Genomic DNA, 25226 nt, shown 5'->3' with positions numbered 1-25226 from the left:
CTATTGCATTCTCAATTAGATTTTTAGAGTTTATTTAGAAGAATTAACATTCAGAAATCATTTAGAGAATATTCTAACAAAGGGCCTCCTCTCTGGATATTAAAGAGAATTATAAAGCCATGATAAATGGAATGATTTAGTGAACACACAGAAAAGTAATAATCAGAAAGCATGTCCAAAATAATAAAGGAACAACTGGTCATTTTAAAGTGTTCTCGATAAAACAGAAGCCAAAGCATAATCAATACATTTTGCTATTGAGTTTTTAGGAAATATTGTGGGTAGAGGAACATGTTGAATGAGACTGCATGGATAGATTCAGAAGCAAAATTCAAACTATAGGAGACTATATGGGATAATCAATCTGGTTTTACAATAAATTGTAAAAAAAATAAAGAATTGAAGGGGGAAACTGTTTTAGAAAACAATTAAAAACATTTGAACCAATTGCAAAGTTCAAACCTTATTTGCATTTTATTTCAGTGAAACTGAAAACATTTTTAGTTTGCCATTTATGAGAAAAATGGAAATTTGAACATACTTGATATTTAATGATTTTTTAGAAATTATTAATATCCTTGTGGGTCTTTTTCTAGTAATGTGATGGCCTACAATTGTCCATTACATATCTACTGACTTGGCTTGACCAAACTGTAATCAGCCTTCTCTCCTCCTCACAGTGTGCTAAACTTTGACCTGCCCCTCAACTTCGGGGAATCACTAATATACTAAGGTCAGAACATATTCCATAACAGCTTATTCTGAGAATCAGCTGGCAGGGGAAACATTTTCTATTAAAATACCCCTACTTTACTTCCTGCTCACCCCTCTGCTTCTGTCCCACTAGGTTTCTGCTGGCCTTGCTCATCCTTTCCTCTTAAAAAGTACTTTTTCTACTTGATTTTGAAATACTTGAAGATTCTGAAATCAAAGTGTTCTTCTATTCAATCGTCTTTGTGAATAAACTCTTTCCTTACCTAGGTCTTAATTTGGTTTTCAGTTTTCTGGTGCTATGACGCAGATAAAGTGTTGAGAGCCTTTTGATCTTTATCGTCCTGACTAACAGTGCTGCCCAAACCAGAGGGGTTCCAGCCCAGGATTTGTGTCTCAAATGAAAAAGTGTAAATGTTACCCTTGAGTAGAACTCCACCCTAACTGAGGCCTTAAACGGAGGTGTTCTGTCTTTGTTGCCCAGGAGTGGATAGCATCATGAGACAGATAGTTCTTGACAGATAGTTCTTGTTCCCCAAGAACATGGCACCAAGCAGGTGACATCAGGAGTTAGTCAGCTTCTACCCAAGACACTGGAACAAGGTCCCCAGCTTCCAGGAATTCCTTATCTTTCTACCCTCACCGTTTTAACTGTCTTTCTTTGCTGATCTTTCATCTCTGTCCACTCCACCATCACTTTTGCTATGCGTATAACTGATCCTATTACAACTGTAGCTCTCCATAATAAGCCTCACGTTGTATTACCTAGTTTTAAATTAATTTTTCATAGGAGTAGAGTTGATTTACAATGTTGTGTTAGTTTCTACTGCACAGCAAAGTGAATCAGTTATATATACATATGTCTCCCCTCTTTTTTAGATTCTTTTCCCACATAGGTCATTACAGAGCACTGAGTAGAGTTCCCTGTGCTATACAGTATGTCCTTAGTCTCTGTTTTCTATATAGTAGTGTGTATATGTCAATCCCAATCTCCCAATTTATCCCTCTCCCTCCCTTCCCCCCTTGGTGTATTACCCCTCTTTATCTTCTTCCTTACATGAGCTGTTTCCCCCGTAAGAATTACTCTGTCCCTTCAAGGAGCCCCAGATGTATAGTATTCCTTCCCATGATTCAGAGCTAAACCTCACAGTCCTAGTTCTGATTGATTTTATCTACCCACTTTCCTTTGGAAACCTGCAGTTTTCCCCAAATTGCTGTACTGTCTCAGGTTTAAGGGCATCCTTTGTGTTCACACTTAGTGGGGGCTCTGTGCATGTTTAGCAGTAAACATTAGGGCAGACGGGAAGGGCGCCCACTTCCTCTTTTCAGCCTCTCCTTCAGAGACTAATTTCTTCACCCAAGTGCTGCATCCACCTTCAGGACATTGTAGCACACACGTAGCCACGACCTGGTTCCCCGTGGCCTCCCACAGCTGCCTGAGGGGGAAAGAGAAACCAGCTGAGGGCAAACACCTACAGAGCAAAGGGAGCCCTGGAGCACCTCTCTAAGCAGGCGACCCGGGGACACGCGAACCAACCTGACAGCTGAGGGAAGAGGAAAGCGTGTCCCAAGTCGGCTGGGCCCCCAGCACCTTGTCTTCCTGTATGGTGCCACAGACAGGGGCACGGGGAATGGAATCGAGCCTGCGTGCTCCCCACGGTCACCCTGTCGAAGGCAACCGGGAGGAAACAGAACACAGGTGCACGTGACTCAGCTCCCACTGCGCCCACTTTCAACCACACCGTCCCATAGGCAGGCAATCGTTCCAAGAACAACCCGTGGAGCTAAATGTGCACGTGGGCTAGATCCACAGAGGGGAGGCGGGGACAGAAAAAAACTGGGACAGTAAACAAGGGGCGCTGACCAAAATCCTTTCTCGTGGAAACACGTACGTGTAGAGTTCTGCTCAGGTACCTGCCCGTGTGTGGTGTGTGTGGGGGGGGCCTGGGGGGGCACGTATTGCACGTGCGTGCTCAGGAATAGGCACGACTACTGTCATGCATGCGTGGACGTTGGGATGGACGCGGGGACGTGGAAAAGCTTAAAGAGCTCATAGAACGTACGTAAACTGTGGGCCAGTTGAAGCCCCCAGGCCAGGGAATCCAGCCCAGAGATACCACCCGTGGAGCAAAGTGTAAGTGGCATCACACGCCAGCACCCTCGACCAGGGGCTGAGACTAGAGGGAGGAAGAAAGCACCTGTGGAAGGACAGGGAAGATGCAAAGTAAATGAGAATCATAAAGGGCCCGATGCCCAGGCCCAAAGAGGAAAGACCCACCCTCCACCCCTCCAGCCCCACTCCCATCTCAGCTACAGCCACCTTTATCTCCTTCTCCAGTGCACGAGCAACCTTTCCCCCACCCCTGTGTAGGCCCTTGAGAAACACCTGGCCTTTGTTTCATAAGGTTTGGCACACCGACCCACACCGAGGCATAACCGACTGCCTCACACTGATTTTGCTGCTTTAAGACATCACTCTAATGTTCTGACAAGCCTTGTGGCTCAGGAGTATGGCCGTGATGGCTTAGCTGGATTCTACCCCTGCTCCCCTGTCCCACAAGACTGGGGCGAAGGGCTGGGCTGGGATGTGATCTCATTTGGAAGGTGGACGAGAGCAGAACCACTTTCACAGGGCATCCTTAGGGTCGGCAAAATTCACATCCTCGGGTTGGCAGTGGAAGGCATGCATGCGTGCGTGGTGGCCCTTGACTGGGTGCAGTCCTCAGCACCTCAGTGTGTGCGCACGTGTCCAAATAAAGTTTCTGGCGTTCTCCAGTGCCACCAAAGCGTGTCGTCCCTCTCTCGGTCTCTCAAAAGACAGGATGGCCGAGTCAACTTCGTCTCGTGCCATGTGTCAATGTCCGTTCCCGGAGGGACGCTTGTCACCTTATATTGGCTAGCAGAAAGGCAATTACTGCCTGCCACTCAAGCGTTTGAAAGGCACTATGCAAACGTGTGGTCACACAAAGTCCGAGAACCCGTGGGTGCCAATGACAGACGAGGAGAGCTCTTTTGGTGCCAGGCAAGGTAGAATTTCTCGGAGAGTTTAAGTATCCAGAGGGGATCCCAGGAGAGTGGGCCACAGAGGGAGGGAGCAGATACATACAGAAACAAGAACGCGCACGCACACACCACACACACACACACACACACACACACACACACAAAGACAGAGGGGAGACAGACAGACACTCAGACGGAGCTCTTCACTGCATGGCTTTTCTGCTCTTGAGCAAAGGATTTCAAGTCTAGCAAAGAGCTGGGTTTGCCGGACACTCCCCTCTCATGCCACAGAGCTTCGGGCTCTCTGTCCCCTGGAAGAAAAGTATCCAGCAACTTCGGCCACCATGCATTTCCTTGTACATTTTCTGAGAGTTCCCAGTGGTTAAAGGTCCCGAGGGAAACCAGATTCCGATTTTCTGAGTTTGGAGCAGGAACTCCTGGCTCCAACTGGCATAGGCCACATAGGTATCACAGGGCACCCGGGCACCCCAGACGCAAGGCCGGAGGCCTCCCTGGAGGCCAGCTCCTTGTGGAACCTGGGCTGCTAAGCCGGGCAGAGGGAAGTGGTGTTTGGGGGGACCCGGCAATCCCAGAGGCCGGCCTGTTTCCACAGGGCGAGGGGCGAGGCAGCCGAGGGTGACGCCCACTGTCCTCGCCCTGATTGGTCGTGATGGGGCCGAGCGGCCTGGGCGTGGCTTGGAACTCCTTCCTGCCACCTGGACACGCATGCCTGGTGGCCAATGCTCCTGCGCATGCGTTTCAGCTCTCTTCACCGCAGAGGCTCCAGGGAACGGTTCGGTCCGCAGCGAAGCGTGATTCTAGTCGCTAGGCCTGCGTGCTGTGCGGCCCACGTACTGAGCTTCCAGCTGCCGCACCTTCGCCGCTGCCCCAGCTCAGAGCCAGGTCCGCATGGGCAGTGAGGCGGGACCCGGGGTCATTCGAGGTGTGGGAGGGGGTCCTCAGGAAGCAGGGGCCCGCGGGTCCCCAGGTGTGGTGCTGGCACTAGTTGATGGTGGGGGCGAGGAGGCCGCCATCTTTAGCGGGGAGGTGGTGCAGCAATGCCCGGCCCTGTTGGAGGGAGAGGTGGCGCGGATCGGGGAGGTGTTTTGGCTGCCTGTGGAGGACATGATGGATGAGGTTGAGGTGGTGGCGGAGGAGCAGCAGCAGGAAGAGCAGGAAGAGCGGAAGCAGGTGGTGGCGGAAGAGCCGGAGGAGGAGCCCCAGGAGCAGGGGCAGGACGAGCCAGGGCCTCGACCCACGATCACCGGGTCCCCGCTGGAGGTGCTGCAGGCGCTGCAGGCCCTGCAGTTAGAGCTAAGCACTCTGAATACCCAAGCCAGCAGGACCTACACTCGGCTCAAGCGCAGGATTTGTCAGCGGCGGGAGTCTCACTTGGATGGCAGAAGCGCCATCATTCAGGGCATCCCTGGCTTCTGGACCAGAGCCGTATCCTTACAGAGGCCCCTTGGGGTTGGCTGTGGTGAAGGAGGAGCAGGAGTAGGAGCGGCGGGGGTGAGGGTGGGGTGGGGGAGGGGGAGCGGTGGGTGCAGGTGCAGGCCAAGAGCACTGAGGAATGTGGGTACAGGAGGGCATGAGTGGCTCCAAAGAGGCAGCAGGAACAGAGGGAGGCCACAGCTGTAGGTGTCTGAGTGACAACTTTGGGTGAATGGTCTTGGCCTGCAGCGTGCACAGCAGTACTTCCCCAGGGTGGAGGGAAGAGCCCGTGGCAAGGTCACAATTGGGAATAGCCCCGAGCACCCCTCACACAGAGCAGTTACTGGAAGTGTGCATTATCCCGGGGAACTGGCAGGAGACAAGCGGAAGTCCCAATACCCGTCCTGGTCAGTCAGAGCCCGTGTAGTTGTTCCAGCTGCCTCAGTGCGAAAGCACAAGGTCCTGCCTGCACACGGGGTGAAGTTGTAAGGGGCAGCTGTCCTTGGCCGGACACCAGGACCCCGGACACGCTCTTGGGCCGGCAAGAATCCTTACCTCCACAGGCCTTTTACCAGCACACTCGAGTCTGTGGAAGACACACAGGCGCAGGCACGCCCCTGACCTCCCCGTGGACCCTGTGAGTCCTGCAGAGCTCCAGACACACCCACGCAGGCCCTTCTGAAGACAGGAAACAGGGCAAAGGCCCAAGGCTTCGTCTTTGAACACACACACACGCGCACGTACTCACACACACACACACAGGCACTCACACAAACACCCACAAGCCCATGCACACACGGCGTAAGAGAAGGCATGAGGCAGCGACAGCACATCTAGACTGCTTAAGGAGTGACATGCCGGCACCCAGCACACACAGGTCAGGTAGAGATCAGGTTCGTTCAGGAAACAGGCCCTCCCCGGGTGGGTGCACTGGACCCCAAGGCAGCCACAGGCAAGAGCACGTCTGATGGCAGGGCAGGGGCCGAGGATGTCTTTGAGGGCCGGATGGGCGTTAGCGCTCACGGATCTGGCAGATCTGCTGCTGCAGTCTCTTCCTCTGGCGGGTCTGGGGACTGGCTCTGCGGCTTGTAGCTCTTCCTTCCCTGAGGTGTGGCATGTGAAGCCTCCTTGACCTAAAGCAGATTATGAACCACCCCCAGATTTCGGCCGTGATCAGTGACCAAGATGAAGACCTGCTTAGCTACATGATCAATTTGGAGGTCCGTCTGGAGAGACTGGGGCGTCGTGGGTGGAGGCAGGTGGCCGGTAGGGAGGGGGCGGGGTTGTCCTTAAAGGTTGGGTGTAAGCAGCAGGAGAGGGAAGGGGAAATGGTTCGTGGCTGCCAAGCAGGCAAGCTCAGGACCCCTAGAAGAGCTCCTGCCCTTCTCCTCCTCTTGGGCGTGGCAGGTGAAGGAACTGGGCCATCCGAGGCACCACTGCAAGTTGAAGTTTTTCTTTCGACCCAACCCCTACTTCTGGAATGACGTGATCCTTAAGGAGTATCACCTTAGCATCGCTGGTAGGAGGGGCTCCCGCGGGGCTGCGGGGTGAGGGCAGGCTGGGGAAGGGCGTGGATGCTGGGCCACCGTGACTGTGATCCTTTCCTGTCTCCCCTGTCTTCCTCCAGGGTACAGGGCGTCTCGTTCCACTAGCATCTATTGGTTCTGGGATTATGAACGGGGAGCTCCCAGCCACAGGCAGGACCCCACCGGCCTTCACTTCCTCAACTGGTTGTCTGACCACAACTGCCCAGGGTCTAACAAGATTGCTGAGGTGGGGTGCCTCTGGTCCCCCTCAGCGGTGGTGACGCTGGAGTCCCCCGGCTGCTTGGGGGGAGGGACGTGGGCCTGGCCTGCCCTGTCCCGACCTGGCCCCTTTCCCCTACCAGATCATCGGCGAGGACCTGTGGCCCAATCCTCTGCGCTACTACCCGAGGGAGGAAGGCCCCACGGGGACAGGTAACTGAGACGAGGACAGGTGGTTAAGGAGCCCAGGGGCTGGGCGCTGAAATGAGTGTGGTCCGGGTACACTGGGGCTCTCCCTTTTCCCAAATGGGAAAGCTCAGGCTGAGAGCACACTGTGGGCGGAGCTGGGTTTCAGGTCATCCCGGCCTTGGCGGCGGGTGAGAGGGTGAGAATGGAGCCGGGAGGACTGTAGGGCACACGGGGTAGCAGGACTCTAACCAGCTAAACTTTCAGGGTGAGTGCCCCAGGTGTCTATGAAAGAGGCAAGCACCTCCTTAAGCAGGCACCTGTGTGTGAATCAGCAGTCCCTGGCTTCAGCCTGCCCTCAGCTGGGGATCACCTGGGCCCCTCCCTCTGGCCCCTCCCTCCTGGCAAAGGCCTACAGATGCCGAGGAGCTTCATTCCGAGTCTCCTCCCGCCTCTTTGCTGACTTTCCGAGTCTTCTTTGAATTTTCACGTCCATCCCTGAGCCTCCCAGCACCACCACACAGACAGTCCCGGAAACGGCACAAGGCTAGCTGGGGGCAATATTGAGGACCTGGGGCAGGAAATGGCAAGGGACCACAAAAGGGCCGGGCCTACCGCCCACCAACGCCATGTCTCATATTGCTGGACACAGCCAGTGTCCCCTGCTGAGACGCCTTGTGCCCCGTTTGTGTTCCCGTCCCTGTGCTCCTGTGTGTGTGTACGTGTCTGTGTGTCGGGCGCACTCCAGACCCAGAGATGAAGGCGCCGGGGGAGCCTCAGAGGTTGGCCAAAGAGCACCAGAGTCAGGAGGCGTCTACAGATGTGGGAGACGGGTGGAGGTGTCTACCTACGCGGTTCGGGTGCCCACGGGAGAAACGAGGAAAGGATGGCCAATGAAGGTTCCAGAGAGCGGGGCCCCACGTGCCGGGAATGACGCCCAGAGAGACATAAACACGCTCACAAGTGCTCCTGTCTTGGTGTGTGTGTATAGGTACGGGGGTTCGTGGAGTATTCACGAGTGAATCAAGTGGTGTGGGGCTTCTTAGCCCGTGCCTGCGGACCTCCCTGTCTGTGGGCGAGATGGCGGGCCTGGGGAAGTGGAGGACGTGGGGAGGGCAGGACGATGTGGGATTCCGGAGAGGCCCAGGGCCTTCCTCACAGGGCAGGGACTGGAAGGAGGAGGAGGCAAAGAAAGAGAGCCTGCTGAACTGGAGACTTGCTCCGCAGGCAGGGCAAGGAGACAGGGAAGGGCCCTGGCCTGCAGGGGCCTAATGGCCTGGTGCCGCCTAGGGCCCGTGCCTGAGCCAGCAGCCTCTGTCCAGGACGTCTGGCGCACACTGGCACGACGCGAGGCAGGTGACTCCTTAAGCTCAGGCTGACCGTTGAGCACACAGGGTGGGAGCGTGGGATCCTTGCGGGCACTAGCAGCCCGCCCCGCGGGGCAGCGTTCCAAGGACGCGTGAGGCAGACGCCGGTGTGACATGTCGCTGTGTGCCCCGGTGGCGGCGTGGGTGAGTGTGTGCGTGCGGGCGAGTGAGCGAGCAGACAAGGAAGGCGGCCGGGCTGTTTGCATGCAGGGACCCTGGGACGGTGACAGAGAGCAATGCCTGCGGGCGCAGCAGACGGCTTGCTGGCTTCCCGGCTCTGCTGACTGGGGAAGAGAGGAACTGCCAGAGAGAAGCCCCGTTCCCTCGTGAGCGAAAGGCCGCCCGTGAATCCCTTCCTTTTCCTGGGCTCTCATCCCTGCATGCAACAGGCAGAGGGGCAAAGGTGAGGGCTGAGGGCTGAGGGGAAGCGGCTGAAGGGCACCCACCTGCCTTCCCAAACCACAGGTGTGCCACCTGCCTTGCTTCCCGCCCTGGCGATCCGAGGGGCAGCACGTAACTGTTACTCAGTCTGCTACGCAGAGGCTAAAATCCTCTATCCGAGCCTGCCCTAGGGAGCGGAGGGGGCGGGACGCTTAGCGGAACTAATGCCCAAGAGGAGCACGCTTCTCCTCAAGAAACTGTCCGGTGAGCAGTTCTCGTCCTCTGGGAGCCTCCATCCGCACATCCCTTCGGCAGGCCTGGACCCCGCTACGTGGCAGGCTCCTCTCAGCTTACTGTGCGCCAGGCCTCGTGAAAGAGAAAGCCCTGGAGCAGACAGACCTCGGGCCGGGAGGCCCAGGGATCCGTTTTGGGGTGGGGCATGGGGGGTGGCCCGGGGCAGGTGAGGGGAAGGGATGGCGGGCACCGGGAGTGCTCCTTCCTGAGCGGACAGCTGCTTTCCAGGCACACCTCTGGCCCAATGCACGAGGTCCGGGACCGACTCTGCGGCAGCTGGGCTTGGGAGAGTGGAGCGCGGTCCCCCGCGCTCCCTCCCCGTTGCCTGCACTTTGGTTCCAAGGGGAGCACCTCTGTCCCTGTGGTACCGGCCACGCTGACCTTCCTTTGCTTGTTTGGACTCCTGAGACCATGTGGGTGCCCACTGCCCCCGCAGCTGTTTCAAGACCAAGGAGGGTTGCAGCACCAGGGCAGCTTCAGGAATCCTCGTCCTCGCCTCCCAGCTGCACTGGCTGCGCCCTGCCGTGCATCAGCCTTGGGGATCTGAAGCCCTGAGGGCCGTGGTGTACACTTCTAGGGTGGCACACAGCCGTGGCCTAGAGAGGAAGGCCTGCCCCGCTCCGGCTGCTGTCCCCGCAGGCAGAGAGACAGACACACAGACAGACAGGGACTCTGTCCCTCCTCAGCTCCGTGATCCTTAAGCTGGAAGGGAGCCTCCCTCGTGGCTCCCACACTCCGGTGCCTAGGGTTCCCTACCGTGGAGGCAAAGGGAAACTACGTGCAGTGGCCCTGCGGCTACACGTGGGACACAGGGCAGCGGGGGACCTCCGACCCTCAGCCGGGCCCAAGTCCCTGGAGCCCTCTTGCCCTGGTCAGCGCTGCTGGGAGGGGCCTGGCAAGGATGAAAGGCTAGAGGGAAGGTTGGACAGCGTCCTCCCACAGCTTGACCTGGGCCACCCACGCGTAAGGCGCCATGGCTGGGTTCAGGTGCGGCCCGCCTGCCCAGGCACGATGTGGCAGAAATGGTCAGGCCACCCCCCGGTGGGGAAGGAAGGCTTACACTGCCCGCTGTGGCCCCGGGTGCCCACCGCCGGGGCCTCGTGGTCCAACCCAGTGGATGCGCCTCACTGAGATTCACCCTGGGGAACAAAGCTTCGACTTTGAGGGTGGAAACCTGTCAGCCCCGCTGGGGCACGGCACGCGGGGCTTCCCCTGTAGCTGTTGTTCAAGGTGGAGGGCCCACATCCTCCATGCTGTCCCTCACCGCGTCGTCCCTTGGCATATCGGGTTATCGGGGCCCTGAGACGTATGACTTCTTGTCCAGCGGGGATCTCCCTCATCCACTCAGGAGGGAGCACGCAGGCTCCATCTCTGTGAAGACGGTTTCTGTGTTGAAGTCGGCCAGGGTCTTGGTGTCCTTGTCCCTTGCGAGGCAGCGTCTAAGCTCGGCCCTGCCCGTGTTGGGGGCCCTGCCATTTCCGCGCATGAGCTCGTGTCTCTTTCTCTGACTGCGGCCAGGAGCCCCTCTGTCAGATATCCCGCCTCGCTGCCTGTCTAAAGCGATCACATCCTCCGGTCCCTATGCCCTTCTCTCCTGGCACGTCTCTGCCCGGTGCCGCTGGGGGCACATTCTCTCTGTGTATCACACAGAACCTGAAGGAGGTCTGCCCCAGGTGACACTGGCAGGGCCCCTGGTTCCTAGGTCAGGCTCTTCGGTGTCACCTGGCCAACCCGTTACCAGGGGGTCAGCGGACCTACAGCCGAGCGGTAGGCTCGGCCAACACAGAGCTACCGAGAGGAATGGAAAGGTAGCCTTGTCCTTGACCAAGTCAGTGAGACCCCGAGTGGGCAGAGGGCCTCCCGGCGAATGAAGAGGGTGCTGCTTTCTGCACCAGGGACGGGTTGACGCTGGCCCCCGGGGCAGGCAAGATTCCCAGGGTGGCCATCAGGGTGGGGGCCCTGTGCGTGTTTAGCAGTAAACAGCAGGGCAGACGGGAAGGGAGCCCACCTCCTCTTTTCAGCCTCACCTTCAGAGACTAATTTCTTCACCCAAGTGCTGCATCCACCTTCAGGACATTGTAGCACACACGTAGCCACGACCTGGTTCCCCGTGGCCTCCCACAGCTGCCTGAGGGGGAAAGAGAAACCAGCTGAGGGCAAACACCTACAGAGCAAAGGGAGCCCTGGAGCACCTCTCTAAGCAGGCGACCCGGGGACACGCGAACCAACCTGACAGCTGAGGGAAGAGGAAAGCGTGTCCCAAGTCGGCTGGGCCCCCAGCACCTTGTCTTCCTGTATGGTGCCACAGACAGGGGCACGGGGAATGGAATCGAGCCTGCGTGCGCCCCACGGTCACCCTGTCGAAGGCAACCGGGAGGAAACAGAACACAGGTGCACGTGACTCAGCCTCCCACTGCACTCACTTTGAACCACACTGTCCCACAGGCAGGGCAATCGTTCCAAGAACAACCCGTGGAGCTCAATGTGCACATGGGCTAGATCCACAGAGGGGAGGCGGGGGACAGAAAACAACTGGAACAGTAAACAAGGGGGCGCTGACCAAAATCCTTTCTCGTGGAAACAGGTACGTGTAGAGTTCTGCATAGGTACCTGCCCGTGTGTAGTGTGTGTGTGGGGGGAGTGGGGGGGCACGTGATGCACGTGCGTGCTCAGGAACAGGCACGACTACTGTCATGCATGCGTGGACGTTGGGATGGACGCGGGGATGTGGAAAAGCTTAAAGAGCTTATAGAACGTACGTAAACTGTGGGCCAGTTGAAGCCCCCAAGCCAGGGACTCCAGCCCAGAGGTACCACCCGTGGAGCTAAGTGTAAGTGGCATCACACGCCAGCACCCTCGACCAGGGGCTGAGACTAGAGGGAGGAAGAAAGCACCTGTGGAAGGACAGGGAGGATGTAAAGTACATGAGAATCATAAAGGGCCCGATGCCCAGGCCCAAAGAGGAAAGACCCACCCTCCACCCCTCCAGCCCCACTCCCATCTCAGCTACAGCCACCATTATCTCCTTCTCCAGTGCATGAGCAACCTTTCCCCCACCCCTGTGTAGGCCCTTGAGAAACACCTGGCCTTTGTTTCATAAGGTTTGGCACACCGACCCACACCGAGGCATAACCGACTGCCTCACACTGATTTTGCTGCTTTAAGACATCACTCTAATGTTCTGACAAGCCTTGTGGCTCAGGAGTATGGCCGTGATGGCTTAGCTGGATTCTACCCCTGCTCCCCTGTCCCACAAGACTGGGGCGAAGGGCTGGGCTGGGATGTGATCTCATTTGGAAGGTGGACGAGAGCAGAACCACTTTCACAGGGCATCCTTAGGGTCGGCAAAATTCACATCCTCGGGTTGGCAGTGGTGAAGGCATGCATGCGTGCGTGGTGGCCCTTGACTGGGTGCAGTCCTCAGCACCTCAGTGTGTGCGCACGTGTCCAAATAAAGTTTCTGGCGTTCCCCAGTGCCACCAAAGAGTGTCTCCCTCTCTCGGTCTCTCAAAAGACAGGATGGCCAAGTCAACTTCGTCTTGTGCCATGTGTCAATGTCCGTTCCCGGAGGGACGCTTGTCACCTTGTGTTGGCTAGCAGAAAGGCAATTTCTGCCTGCCACTCAAGCGTTTGAAAGGCACTATGCAAACGTGTGGTCACACAAAGTCCGAGAACCCGTGGGTGCCAATCACAGACGAGGAGAGGTCTTTTGGTGCCAGGCAAGGTAGAATTTCTCGGAGAGTTTAAGTATCCAGAGGGGATCCCAGGAGAGTGGGCCACAGAGGGAGGGAGCAGATACGTACAGAAACAAGAACGCACGCACACACCACACACACACACACACACACACACACACACACACACAAAGACAGAAGGGAGACAGACAGACACTCAGACGGAGCTCTTCACTGCATGGCTTTTCTGCTCTTGAGCAAAGGAATTCCAAGTCGAGCAAAGAGCTGGGTTTGCTGGACACTCCCTTCTCATGCCACAGAGCTTCGGGCTCTCTGTCCCCTGGAAGAAAAGTATCCAGCAACTTCGGCCACCATGCATTTCCTTGTACATTTTCTGAGAGCTCCCAGTGGTTAAAGGTCCCGAGGCAAACCGGATTCTGATTTTCTGATTTTGGAGCAGGAACTCCTGGCTCCAATGGCACAGGCACGCCAAAATAAAGTTAAAAACAGTAGTACTTAAAACGTTTCCCAATGTTTTACAGTCCAGGGGTACTAACTTTCACTAAGATATATACTCAGAAAAGTTAACTGGTTCCATTTACATTTAGTGGAAAATTGGTTTTATTATCATTATTCCCACGTTGGTCATCTGCCACTTGAATATGGATCAGAAAATAGATACTTAACCTCAAGATTTCTTAAACTCATTACATTCACATGTGTAAATTTTCCTTTCATTTATACTATTGCTTTTTTTTTTTAAAGGAGATGTTGGGGGTAGGAGTTTATTAATTAATTAATTTATTTTTGCTGTGCTGGGTCTTCGTTTCTGTGCGAGGGCTTTCTCTAGCTGTGACAAGCAGGGGCTACTCTTCATCGCGGTGTGCGGGGCTCTCACTATCGCGGCCTCTTTTGGTTGCGGAGCACAGGCTCCAGACGCGCAGGCTCCGTAGTTGTGGCTCACGGGCCCAGCTGCCCCGCGGCACGTGGGATCCTCCCAGACCAGGGCTCGAACCCGTGTTCCCTGCTTTAGCAGGCAGAATCTCAACCACTGCGCCACCAGGGAAGCCCTATACTATTGCTTTAAAAGGATAAAGGCACATAGAATGTCAGTAATAATGCAAACATTGTTTTTCAGCCTTTTTGGAGACTTCTCAAACCTTTTGTATGTTTAAGCTTTCAAAAAGGAACATGTAATTTGCTTAGCCTAACTGGAAAACAGTCACAGCTTGTGATGGAGAAATAACACATTGCTTAATTTTGAATACATTCATGTTCAAAGACACAAAGGAAAAGTTTAGGCAAACAGCACAATTCATCCTCCAAACAAAAGTTTTATGCTTGTTTAACTCAGCAGTATAATTAACAAGAAATATTTCATGAAATTGTTTTACTCTGAAAATTCTGAGCATTACATTTTAAACACAACTTCTACTTTTCAACTAACATTAACAACTATGAAAGTACTTTGAATAATTCCATGTTGTCATTTTCTCTGAAAATTCATAAAGGGAAAGTTAATATATGCCTGTTCCCCCCAAACCAACATTTTTCTTTTAGTAGTATTCAAGCATCAATTAAAGAAACCAACTTAAACTTTTCCTTTGTAAAGAACATTTGGTACATAACTGAGTGTTATTTTTAATATCTGCTTTGGCCCTCTCATTCATATTGGCTTCCCGCATAACCTCCCCTGGAAGCCCCACAACCTGAGCTACTGTATGAGTCACGAGGAGCAAGGTAGCCCCCATTCACAGAGGGTGGAAACCCTGGTTGTTCTTGTCTTCCACGCTCACGACCACTTGAATAAGTATTACTTTGGCTGCTTGAGTAACCTTCCGGACCTCCTCCATATCCATCTGTTGTATTGCTATCATAGCGACTGCTTCCACCGTAAGTCACAGGGGCCCTTTGTGCTGCTGGTGCACCACGGGAGTCACCTGTGAAGTTAATGATTCATAAACTAAATTTAAACATTACAAATTTTTCTGGTATCATATAACATGACTTAAAGTGCTAAATATTTGAAAAGATAAGCTTTATCTGTCTCTGCTATGAAAATATAAACTATGTAGCAACAGTGAAGGGCTTTCACATTTATTTAAAAGAGCGAGCAATATTTTTCAGCCTAAGTAGTTTATTTTAAAGTAAATGTTATTTTCTGAAAATGGACTGAAATTCTCACCTTCATAATGTTCCTATGCTTCATACTTTTAATAGCACTCTACTGATTATTTGAAAATGTTAAAATAGGGGCTTCCCTGGTGGTGCAGTGGTTGAGAGTCCGCCTGCCGATGCAGGGGACGCGGGTTCGTGCCCCGGCCTGGGAGGATCCCACATGCCGCGGAGCGGCTGGGACCGTGGGCCACGGCCACTGGGCCTGCACGTCCGGAGCCTGTGCTCCGCAGCGGGAGAGGCCACAACGGTGAGAGAGAGGCCCGTGTACCGCAAAAAAAAAAAGAAAAATGTTAAAATAGTTTTTCTGTAATGAGAAATAAAGATGAGACTGTCAATTTACCCTTCATTGCATTTTAAGTGAGCTATTAAGAAAATAATTCAAAGGTCTTTAATTTATCAAAAAGGCCATGCTAAACATAGTTTTACCTTTGAGGAACTGAAGTAAAATTAGAGTAAACAACGATCTGGTTAAGTCTAATTCTATGATTTACAGGTTGTAACTGGACTCTTACCGTAACTCCCACATGAATCCCTGTAAGACCTTCCACTTCGATATTCAGAATAATCTCTATCACGACTTCCACCACAGCCATCACGATCACTAAATTTAAAAGAATGTCATAGATTTAAATTACGTGTCACGATCACATAATTTAAAAGAATGTTTTTATTTGATAAAAACACAAAACTTTATATTACCTATGTTCCCCAGAGGGATGATCATTCCAAGAACTTGAATGTCCATAATAACGGTATGCATTGACTCTACGTGGTGGAGTATAATCCTTGCTGTCTCGGGAGCTTGGATAAGCTCTGCTTGAATAAGTTAAATAAAGCAGATAAAATTTTAAATGCAACTTATAATATCCAGAATATATAAAGAATTCAGACAACAGAAAGACAAAAAATTTTAAACGGGCAAAGGACTTGAATATACTTTTGTTCAAGGAAGATACACAATAACCAACAAGGACATGAAAAGCTGCTCAACGTATTTATTATGGAAATGCAATTCAAAACCAAAATGAAATATCTACTTTGCACCTATCAGACTGGCTATAATTTAAAAAAAACAAACAGAATATATCAAGTGCTGGTGCAGATGCAGAGAAACAAATCATGTATGTGCGTGGCAGAAATGTAAAATAGTACAGGCTCTGTGGAAAAGATTAGCAGTTCCTTAAAAAATTAAAGAATTACTATATGTCCCAGGAATTCCACTCCTAAGTATATATACACTCAAAAAGAATTGAATACAGGTACCCAAATGCTTGTACAGGAGTATTCATGACAGCACTATGATGGGAATAACCCACACAGATGGATAAACAAACCATGTTAACCACACATAAAATGGAATATTTAGTCAGCCAAAAAAAAAAAAAGATCAGAAGTAGTGATTCATGCTACAGCATGAATGATCCTTGAAAACATTTATGCTAAGGGAAAGCTGGGTAATAAAGGTCACATAGTGTTTGATTCCATTAGTATGATATATTCAGGATTAGATAAATTCATAGATAAGGACACAGATGGGCACCTACCAGGGACAAGGCGGGAGAAAATGGGAGTGACTGCTTATTAATTTTATTTTGGGGTAATGAAATGTTTTGGAACTGAACAGAGCTGGTGGTTGCATAACACTGTTAAGTGTACTAAATGTTACTGAATTGTTCACTTTTAAATGTTCAATTTTGTGTTAGGTAAATTTCAGCAAGAACAACAAAATTAACCATGGCTTAATTCATATACTGTGTTTTTTCTTACCTATCTTTAGTAGCATAACCACCATCTCTTCGTGACATATAGCCAACTCTCCGAAAAGAGACTGGCTCTCTGTGAGGAGAAGCTCCATAATGTCTTCCACGTGATACTGAGCCTTTAATTTAAAAATGCTTGTGTTTAAGTATCTCAAAATTGACAGTAATGTTTCCAGGAAAAATTCAAAAGTCTGATATCCTTCCTCTCTCCAAAATCATTTTAAAAAACTACTCCTTCTAAAATTCCATTTATGCACATTTTTGTTTCCCTTTAAATGATACCACTGAACATTTTATTTTCGGTACACCTCCCGTTCCCTATACATTTCACATACCCTTTAAATTACCAGCAGTAGGGAAAACTTCTCAAAATTTGAGCAAATAATTAATTTTTGGTAACTACTGTCACATATTCAATCACCAAGTGGTTGGCTCTCTCCTTTATGTGTACAACCTTAATTATTGACCTTTTATGATGATAGCAATAGTGACTTCTATTGTTTATTAGCAATAAAGGGCTCATTTGAAAAACACTGTACCACTTCCAAAATATGAAACTATCTCCCATAAATAATGTTCTCTTCATGTGTTAATTCTTATTCCTAATTCCTAGAGGTCACTAGGACGTTGTTTGTTCTCTTCTCTTGTTTGTTCACTAGGCTAACCATCTAATAATGGAAAGGGTAGGCTTCTTAGCTTCTGTTGTATTTTGAAGTCAATACCGTGCTACATTTGGCTTCATTAATATTCTACACATAAAATGGCAATTTGAAAATGACTGTTTCAAGTCCGTACCATATTAAGGATCAGAAAACAGTGCTAAAAAAGTTAAGAGCACAAACTACAGTTCATATGGCAAGTTTCAGTTATTGTTTATAATAATTAAATTAAAAACCAGGTGGCCAATATACATAGCTAAACTACTCTACAGACCAGAACATTCTCTCACAGGACATAGTTTTCATGAAAATTCTGATATTGAAACTATGTGATAAAGAAGCCTACTAACCAAAAAGTGTTAGCAACAACTTAAATTAAGAGGAATTCTATAGCAAACATGGACATACAAGCAATGTTTTCCCCACTGCACTGCTAATCACCTACTACATGTATAATTAGAAACTAAAAGATTATTTCCCAACCACAAATCAATCAATAAATTAGTGATTGGTAAACATGTTCATATACTTCTCACTTTCCATTTTGCTTAAACATTCTGTTTAAAATAGCTCACTTTCATTAATAAGAATCAACTGCCTCTGCATTACATAGCATTTACCTTGTCTTCCCATCCCACTACTGCTTGGTCTTTGAGCAGATCTTTTAGGAGGAGGACCTCCACTTCTCGAAGATGGTCCTCTTTTAACTGGAAAGGGTCCCCTGGAAGAACTCGCATTGAGACTAGGAGTATATCCACCACAACCTGTGTTTAAATGAAATCTTTTTAGTTAACTAGAATCAACATTTTTTCATTGGTCAAGTTTCACTTATTGTTATAAATTTTCACTAAACAATTACCCCAGTCTTCAGCTTTCATATTTGTCTAAACCAGTAAGATTGTTTGCTCATATGACACATAAGTTAGTACAGTTCAAAGACTTACTGTAAAAGTCAGTTTGGAAAATCTAGGAAGAAATTCAAGAACCACTGGTATGAAAGCAGTTTGGGGAAAAGAAAGAGAGTACAGAAAAACCTGGATAAATTAAATGTAAACCTGAACTTTGATCAGTTTAGGAGGAAGATGATAAGTTATTAGTTATATAATTCTGGTGTCAAGGAAGCTTTTTTTTTTTTTTTGCGGTACGTGGGCCTCTCACGGTTGTGGCCTTTCCCGTTGCAGAGCACAGGCTTTGGACGCGCAGGCTCAGCGGCCATGGCCCATGGGCCCAGCCGCTCCATCCTAGGTATAGATCAAAACATTAAAAATAAAAAAGATGAATAAAAAATGCATTACCTAACAGTTAAGTATATACATACAAACAACCCCCTTTGCAGGAGAATATCTGCTTATAACTTTACAGTTGGCCCAGTATCCCTAGTTCTGCATCCATGGATTCAACCAACCTTGGATCACGTAGTGATGTAATATGTATTTATTGAAAAAAAAATCTGCTTGTAAGTTGACCCACAGTTCAAGCCTGTGTTATTCACAGATCAACTCTTAATGTTGATTTTTCAGTGAAAAGGGCTATGTTGCGTTCAATTTTAATAGTATTTAAGAAATGCACATTAAATACTGAAAATTTATGTTTTACCTTTCTAACCAGAAAGATGTTTAGATATATTCCAATTCCCCTGTAGTGCCACAGGCAAGAAAAAATGAGTATTCTTACACATGGCAGAATACGAACTAGTAAACTTTTCTCAAGATCAAGTTAGGGGGAAAAGAACAAAACTATGTTATCTTAAAATGGGCACACCCTTTAACTGAACTTTCAAAAAACATTTCCTAAAATTCACACATCTAATTAACACAAAAAGAAACCAAATGTTTTATTTCTGAAGACTGGTTATGGTTAATAGGTGAAGCAAAGGTTGTTAAATATATGGAAGTTTTTGAAATACAAAGTGCTTTTCCTCCTTTTCTTACTAAGTAGAAAACTTCTCTGAAAAAATTCAAAAAATATATTTTCAACGACTTTCTCCTCTAATACACACAGAAAGAAAACATACATGTTTCTGAAGCAGAGGTTTTTACTCTTTTCCTGAATCAAAGACACCTTTTAGAATCTAAAGCCCTATTTATTTCCCTAAGGTATTTTCCCCCAAATGCAAACAACAGACCCAGGGAGGAAAGCCTCATATCAAAATGACAACGGAGATTTGCTTAGATTTCTGAACACATACACTTAAGACAAATACTGCAAGGTGAAACCTAAAATATGAAGTGTTTATCCCTGAATTGTGGATATTCTGAGTGACTTTTATTTTCCGTGGTGTAGTTTTCAAGATTCTCTAGTATTTTTATGATGCAATAAGTCTACTCTCAGAATAAAATTAATCAATGTATTTCTAATAGATTATTAATGAATCACTGACTTAAACTCATATAAAGTTATTGGCCCTAAAATGAAAAATTCTAATGTATGATCGATAGTAGTACACTCTGTAGAAAACTTCTTGAAGAAAAGAGGCAATTAGTAATAATGGTAAAAGAGACTGAATTTAGTTTAAAATTTATGCTATTTCCCTGTAAGGTGATTAACTTTTTGCATATTATCTAGTTAAGTCATTTTATAACTACAATAAGTCCTTACAACTTAGAAATACTTCTGACTATCAATGTAATTCATCATCTAATAATTCTTACAGACTACTTTGCTCATAAAGGATGGAATAAAAACTGAGATGTTTCTATACAGTTAAACTTATGATTTTTCGGTCCTATGGCTGCAGCCTTGTATTTTAAAACATTACCCAAGTGTCCTCCACGTGAGGGATGCTCTCTTGCTCTTCCATTTCCTCCTCTTCCATTTCCTCCTCTTCCATTTCCTCTTCTTCCATTTCGTCTTCTTCCATTTCGTCTTCTTCCATTTCCTCCTCTTCCATTTCCTCCTCTTCCATTTCCTCCTCTTCCATGTCTCGGATTTCTCAGATGGCCCCTGTTTCTTGCAGGAGGTTGCGGTCTCTGTTTACCACCGCTGTCAAAAGATGGTTTGTTGGCTCGCTCTACTTTAATTGCTTTTCCATCCAAAGACTAAAAAGATTAAGTATAACATTAGTAACATTACATCAAATTTATTTACTACTGCACTAGTTCAAGATCAGTATTTTTTCCACAAAGCAAACATTTTCTTCTGAAATGATTGTGTCCTTCACTGTGCCAAATAAATGAGATTTAATTAGTAACAGTCTTTCAGTAAGTCATCCAACACAAAGTGTATGTATTGGCAGTTACAGCTCCCTGAAATGTCCTCTGGTATTAAAAGAAGATTAATACCTCTCACTTATCATGAGAGAATATACCCTTTTATTTTCTATAATGGATAACTAAACTCACTTCATTTCTGTACTTCTACCATTCAAAGTTTTCAGTGTCCCAAGGGTATATAAAAGTATACGTGTCATTTAAAAAATAAAATTTTTCATTGGAATAACAGAATTATCCATTATTCAAAATGGTTATTCCTACTCTAATTATTTTTAGCATTTATTAAATATTAAGAGAAAGAAAATTTTCCAACATGATTGCTGTTCTGTATTTACTTCTAATAATTTCCCTGGTTTTTTTTTTAAATAGAGCACTTATCTGGTCCTTAACATCTCTTGCCTTATTCAATTGTTTAAACATGTCCCCAAAGAGTAACTTATTATAATACTACTTCATATTCTTATGTTTCAGAAATGCTTACATTTCTTAATCTTCCATCAGCTTCCTAAATTAACCTTCTATAGATGCCAAAGTAATTTTTGAAAACATAATGCAAATCATCATATAATTGCTCTACATAAAACACTCTAGCTGTTTCATGTTATTTTTGGAAAACAATTTTAAATGCTGAATTCCTACTAAGACTTCTGGTGGATATGGATGGGCCCTGGCCCAATACAAACAGCCTCAACAGCCATGTGTTCCCACCTTAGGGCCTCCTTTTCTGTTTCTGGGTCCAAAATATTTCCCATAGACTTATGAATGGCTGCCTCCCTCCCAACATTCAGGATATAACATTGTGAGATCTATATGTATAGAAATAGTGTCCACCACTCCCCTTAAGCTCTAATGAAATTACTTAATTTCCCTTAATATTTTTCCACATGAAATTGCATTTATTTTTACTTGTATGCTTCTCATCTTTCACCCTAGAACACAAGTGTCCAAGAAAATAGGTATTTTGTCTTACCCACAACCATTAATCAATTGCTAAATCAATGCCTGCCAATAAAATATCTGTTGAATAAAGAAGTGAAGACTAATGTCTACACAGACTACGCGTTCTTGTGCTTGAAAACAAAGAAAATGGGGGTGGCGGATCACCATCAACTGTTCTTCATAACGCAACTTTATCTCTGCACCCAAAATAAAATCATGAGTCAAAGTCAACTTTTAGGTACTACCATACCTTAAAATATGAAAGTAAAGTAAAAGGGTCAACATGTGCCAAGTGCCTGCAGCATACCAGAAACCAAGCTATAGAAAAAGGGAATTAATGTATGTGTTCCACACTATGAGAACTGAGAAGCACTGGAGGTAATTTTAACAATTAACAATTCACAGTATGATGAATATAAAAAGATATTACCTGCAATATAAAATGGGAAAAATATTACCTACAATATAAAAAAAATCTTGGAGCAAATATGCAATTAAAAGTACAGTTTTGGGCTTCCCTGGGGGCGCAGTGGTTGACAGTCCGCCTGCCGATGCAGGGTACACGGGTTCGTGCCCTGGTCCAGGAAGATCCCACATGCCACGGAGCGGCTGGGCCAGTGAGCCACGGCCGCTGAGCCTGTACGTCCGGAGCCGGTGCTCCACAACGGGAGAGGCCACAACAGTGAGAGGCGCGCGTACCCGCTCCCCCACCAAAAAAAAACGCCGAGACTTAAAAATAACAGTATGGGGGTTTTCCTTGGTGGCGCAGTGGTTGAGAGTCCGCCTGCCGATGCAGGGAACACGGGTTCGTGCCCCGGTCCGGGAGGATCCCACATGCCGCGGAGCGGCTGGGCCCGTGAGCCACGGATGCTGAGCCTGCACGTCCGGAGCCTGTGCTATGTAACGGGAGAGGCCACAACAGTGAGAGGCCCGCGTACAGCAAAAAAAAAAACAGAAACAGTATGGGATATTGGGGAGAGCTCTACAGGCTAAAACTTATTTACTTTTATGTTTGAATGCTAAAACGGGTTTAAAATATATTGTTAAAGCTAATGTTAATTTCAATCTCTTTCCAACCAGACAATCCAGTACTTATGTGACAAAAAGGAGAGTGAAGGCTTATATGGCATTATGTTAGTTTAAAAAATTAGAAAAAAGAGAAACAATCTAGAAATAGTATTAAATGGAGAACACAAAATATTATTAAAAGACTCTTACCTTTCCATTCATATCTTTGGCAGCATTCTTTGCATCTGCAGAATTCTCAAAAGTAATAAAAGCAAAGCCTCTAGACTTGTTTGTTACCCGATCCTTCATCAAAATAACTGTAATACACATAAATCTTTTTAATTTAAAATTTCACATAAAATTGAACTTTTCATATTTTCAAAATAATCAATCCTTTGACAATTTCTCATAAGGCCTCCTTAACTCAATTTGATGTTATGGACACAGTACAGTAACAACCTCCTGAAAGTTACTTAACACTGAAACAAAAAACAAAAACACATAAACCAAAAAAACCCTTTCCATTTTATATCATTTCCAGTATTTTAAAAATAGAGTCAATAATTTCAACCATTCTACAATTAGCATATCTCTTCCCATTTCATGTCCTATGACCACAGTATATTTAAAAAGCCCTGGGACTTCCCTGGTGGTCCAGTGGATAAGACTCCACTTTCCCAATGCAGGGGACGCGGGTCTGACCCCTCTTCAGGCAACTAAGATCCACATGCCGCATGCTACTCGGTGTGGGCTTGATCCCTGGTCAGGTAACTAAGACCCTGCATGCTGCAAAGCACGGGTCGGGGGAAGAAAATAACGCTGCTTTTTTCCCTTCTCAGTAGTAGGAGCCCCTAAGGTGTACACTTTCCCTCATTGCCCAGTGCTTTCCTAATAAAAAGTAGAAACTTAAATAAAAAGTGCTCATGTGTTAAAAACAGAAAAAGCATTATAACTTAGCTGTCCAGTGGTGTATGTTTAACACACATTTGCTTTGAATAGATATATATATTGGTTCTAAAAATTACCTTCCATAATGTGACCATATTTCCCAAATACCACTTCAAGAGAATTTTCATTGGTGTCAGCATGGAGGCCTCCTATGAACAGTTTCCCAGGCTGATCTGCTTCCACCATTTTTCTGTAAGTAATTAAAAATATATCTTTATACTCATAGCAAAAAATAAATTATAAGCCAAAAGTATCAAACTATTACACCTGTTTAAAACTCAAGTAAAGTACCCAATATCAGTGAAATTATTTGCCATTTCTTACTTAAAAGAGAGGAAACTTGAAACACAAAGCAAAATAAGCACTGGCATAACAAATGCTCCATTTTTTATAGATCTCTTACAAAAACCTGTGTGTAAAAATCAGATTAGAAGGCAACTGTAAATTCTTTTGAGCTGCAGGGTTCAACGCTTCATTTCCAAAAAACAACAAAAAAATAAGCAATAAAAAATGCTCCTGGATTCTACACATCTAACAGTTAATAAGTTTTATGAACTGTGCAGAAAATACCTTAAACATTATTTTCAAAATTTTCCCATCTACTCACATTTTTCTTGATTATGCATCAAATACTGTTTAAACTTCAAAAATGGTAAGTCATAAAAGCAAAGGAGGGAGTTACATCCTTTACTGAGGGAAATTTAAACTGTTTTACTTATACTGAGAGACTTTAAGAAACACTGGTCCAAAGAGAGTAACATACTTTATGTGCAAAATTAAAATCTGACGGTTTTTGTCAAGTGAATCAACATTTTGACATCTGATAACTAAAGTTACAGGTTTTAAATCATTTAAGTTAAAATAGTTAGGTATCTTGCCTCTATTGTTCAGTACCTCTGCTTTCACAAAGAAAACCCGTAAGGAAAAAAAAAGTGCACGCGGAACAAAATGGCGCCCTGGCGTACGCTCCACTACCCGCAAGTGAGAGAAAAAAAAAAACTTAAACAGCAAAGAGGGTACGCGTTAATCAAAGGTAAATTTCTCAGTCCGCCCCCAGGGGTAAACAAGTTAAACAGCAAAGAGGGTATGCCGCTAATCAAAGGTAAATTATCTACTCAGTATTCCCTCCCACAGCATTTCAAACCTATCTCCACCCCTCTCCCCACCCTCTCAATTCACGGACAAAATCCAGGAACTTCACTGGCTTTCCACTGCTGCCTTGGGAACTGATTATCTGGAAGAACAAAACTTAAACGTACTGTTCAAGAACAACTGATAGACTTCTGGAGACAGTGTATATTCAGACATATGTCTACAAACACAACTTACTCGGCTCTTAAATCTTACAGAGAAAGCCTGAGAGAAAAATCAAAATCTGAATTACCATGCTTTCTCTGGGAACAGGAGAAGATACAGGTATCAACTCTTTCTCTTGAGGTATAAATTATTCTCTCCACCCTAAAACGCCGAATTCCTTACCTTACTTTGTCCTCTTCTTCAGAAGTCTTCCTCCCGCGTCTCTTCAGACGACCGCTAAAGAAACTAACGGTCAAGAGCAAGCGCTCTACTTATAGAAAGATGATAAGGAACCGGATGTAGCGCTGGGTGGAAGAAGGGATGAGCTGCACTAGAGTTAGGGAAGATGAAAGATGTAGAGGTGGGGGAGGGGTGAAGAGAGACACTCGCGAGAGCAACTGGCGAGAGCAACTCGCGGGAGAAACTCTGAA

General features: G+C 47.2%; 2 protein-coding genes across 2 annotated transcripts; one reads left to right on the top strand and one right to left on the bottom strand.

The window, feature by feature from the left end:
- Positions 1–4623: 4623 nt before the first annotated feature.
- LOC309978857 (testis-specific Y-encoded protein 1-like) lies at positions 4624–10034 on the top strand (the record flags this gene model as incomplete). Its single annotated transcript, XM_082865503.1, has 5 exons — positions 4624–5226; positions 6556–6667; positions 6776–6921; positions 7037–7106; positions 9868–10034. The coding sequence occupies 5 exons, from the start codon at positions 4624–4626 to the stop codon at positions 10032–10034; spliced, it is 1098 nt and encodes a 365-aa protein (XP_082721629.1).
- A 1155-nt stretch (positions 10035–11189) lies between these two features.
- LOC309978856 (uncharacterized protein) lies at positions 11190–23685 on the bottom strand (the record flags this gene model as incomplete). Its single annotated transcript, XM_082865502.1, has 7 exons — positions 11190–11249; positions 15486–15574; positions 16741–16852; positions 18013–18134; positions 20370–20430; positions 22762–22868; positions 23577–23685. The coding sequence occupies 7 exons, from the start codon at positions 23683–23685 to the stop codon at positions 11190–11192; spliced, it is 660 nt and encodes a 219-aa protein (XP_082721628.1).
- Between the last annotated feature and the right edge of the window lie 1541 nt (positions 23686–25226).

The sequence above is a fragment of the Leucopleurus acutus genome (genome assembly GCF_964270905.1).
Source record: "Leucopleurus acutus genome assembly, chromosome: Y".
Lineage (NCBI taxonomy): Eukaryota > Metazoa > Chordata > Mammalia > Artiodactyla > Delphinidae > Leucopleurus > Leucopleurus acutus.
The sequence above is the reverse complement of the archived record's forward strand: the minus strand, read 5'-3'. Positions and strand labels throughout refer to the sequence as shown.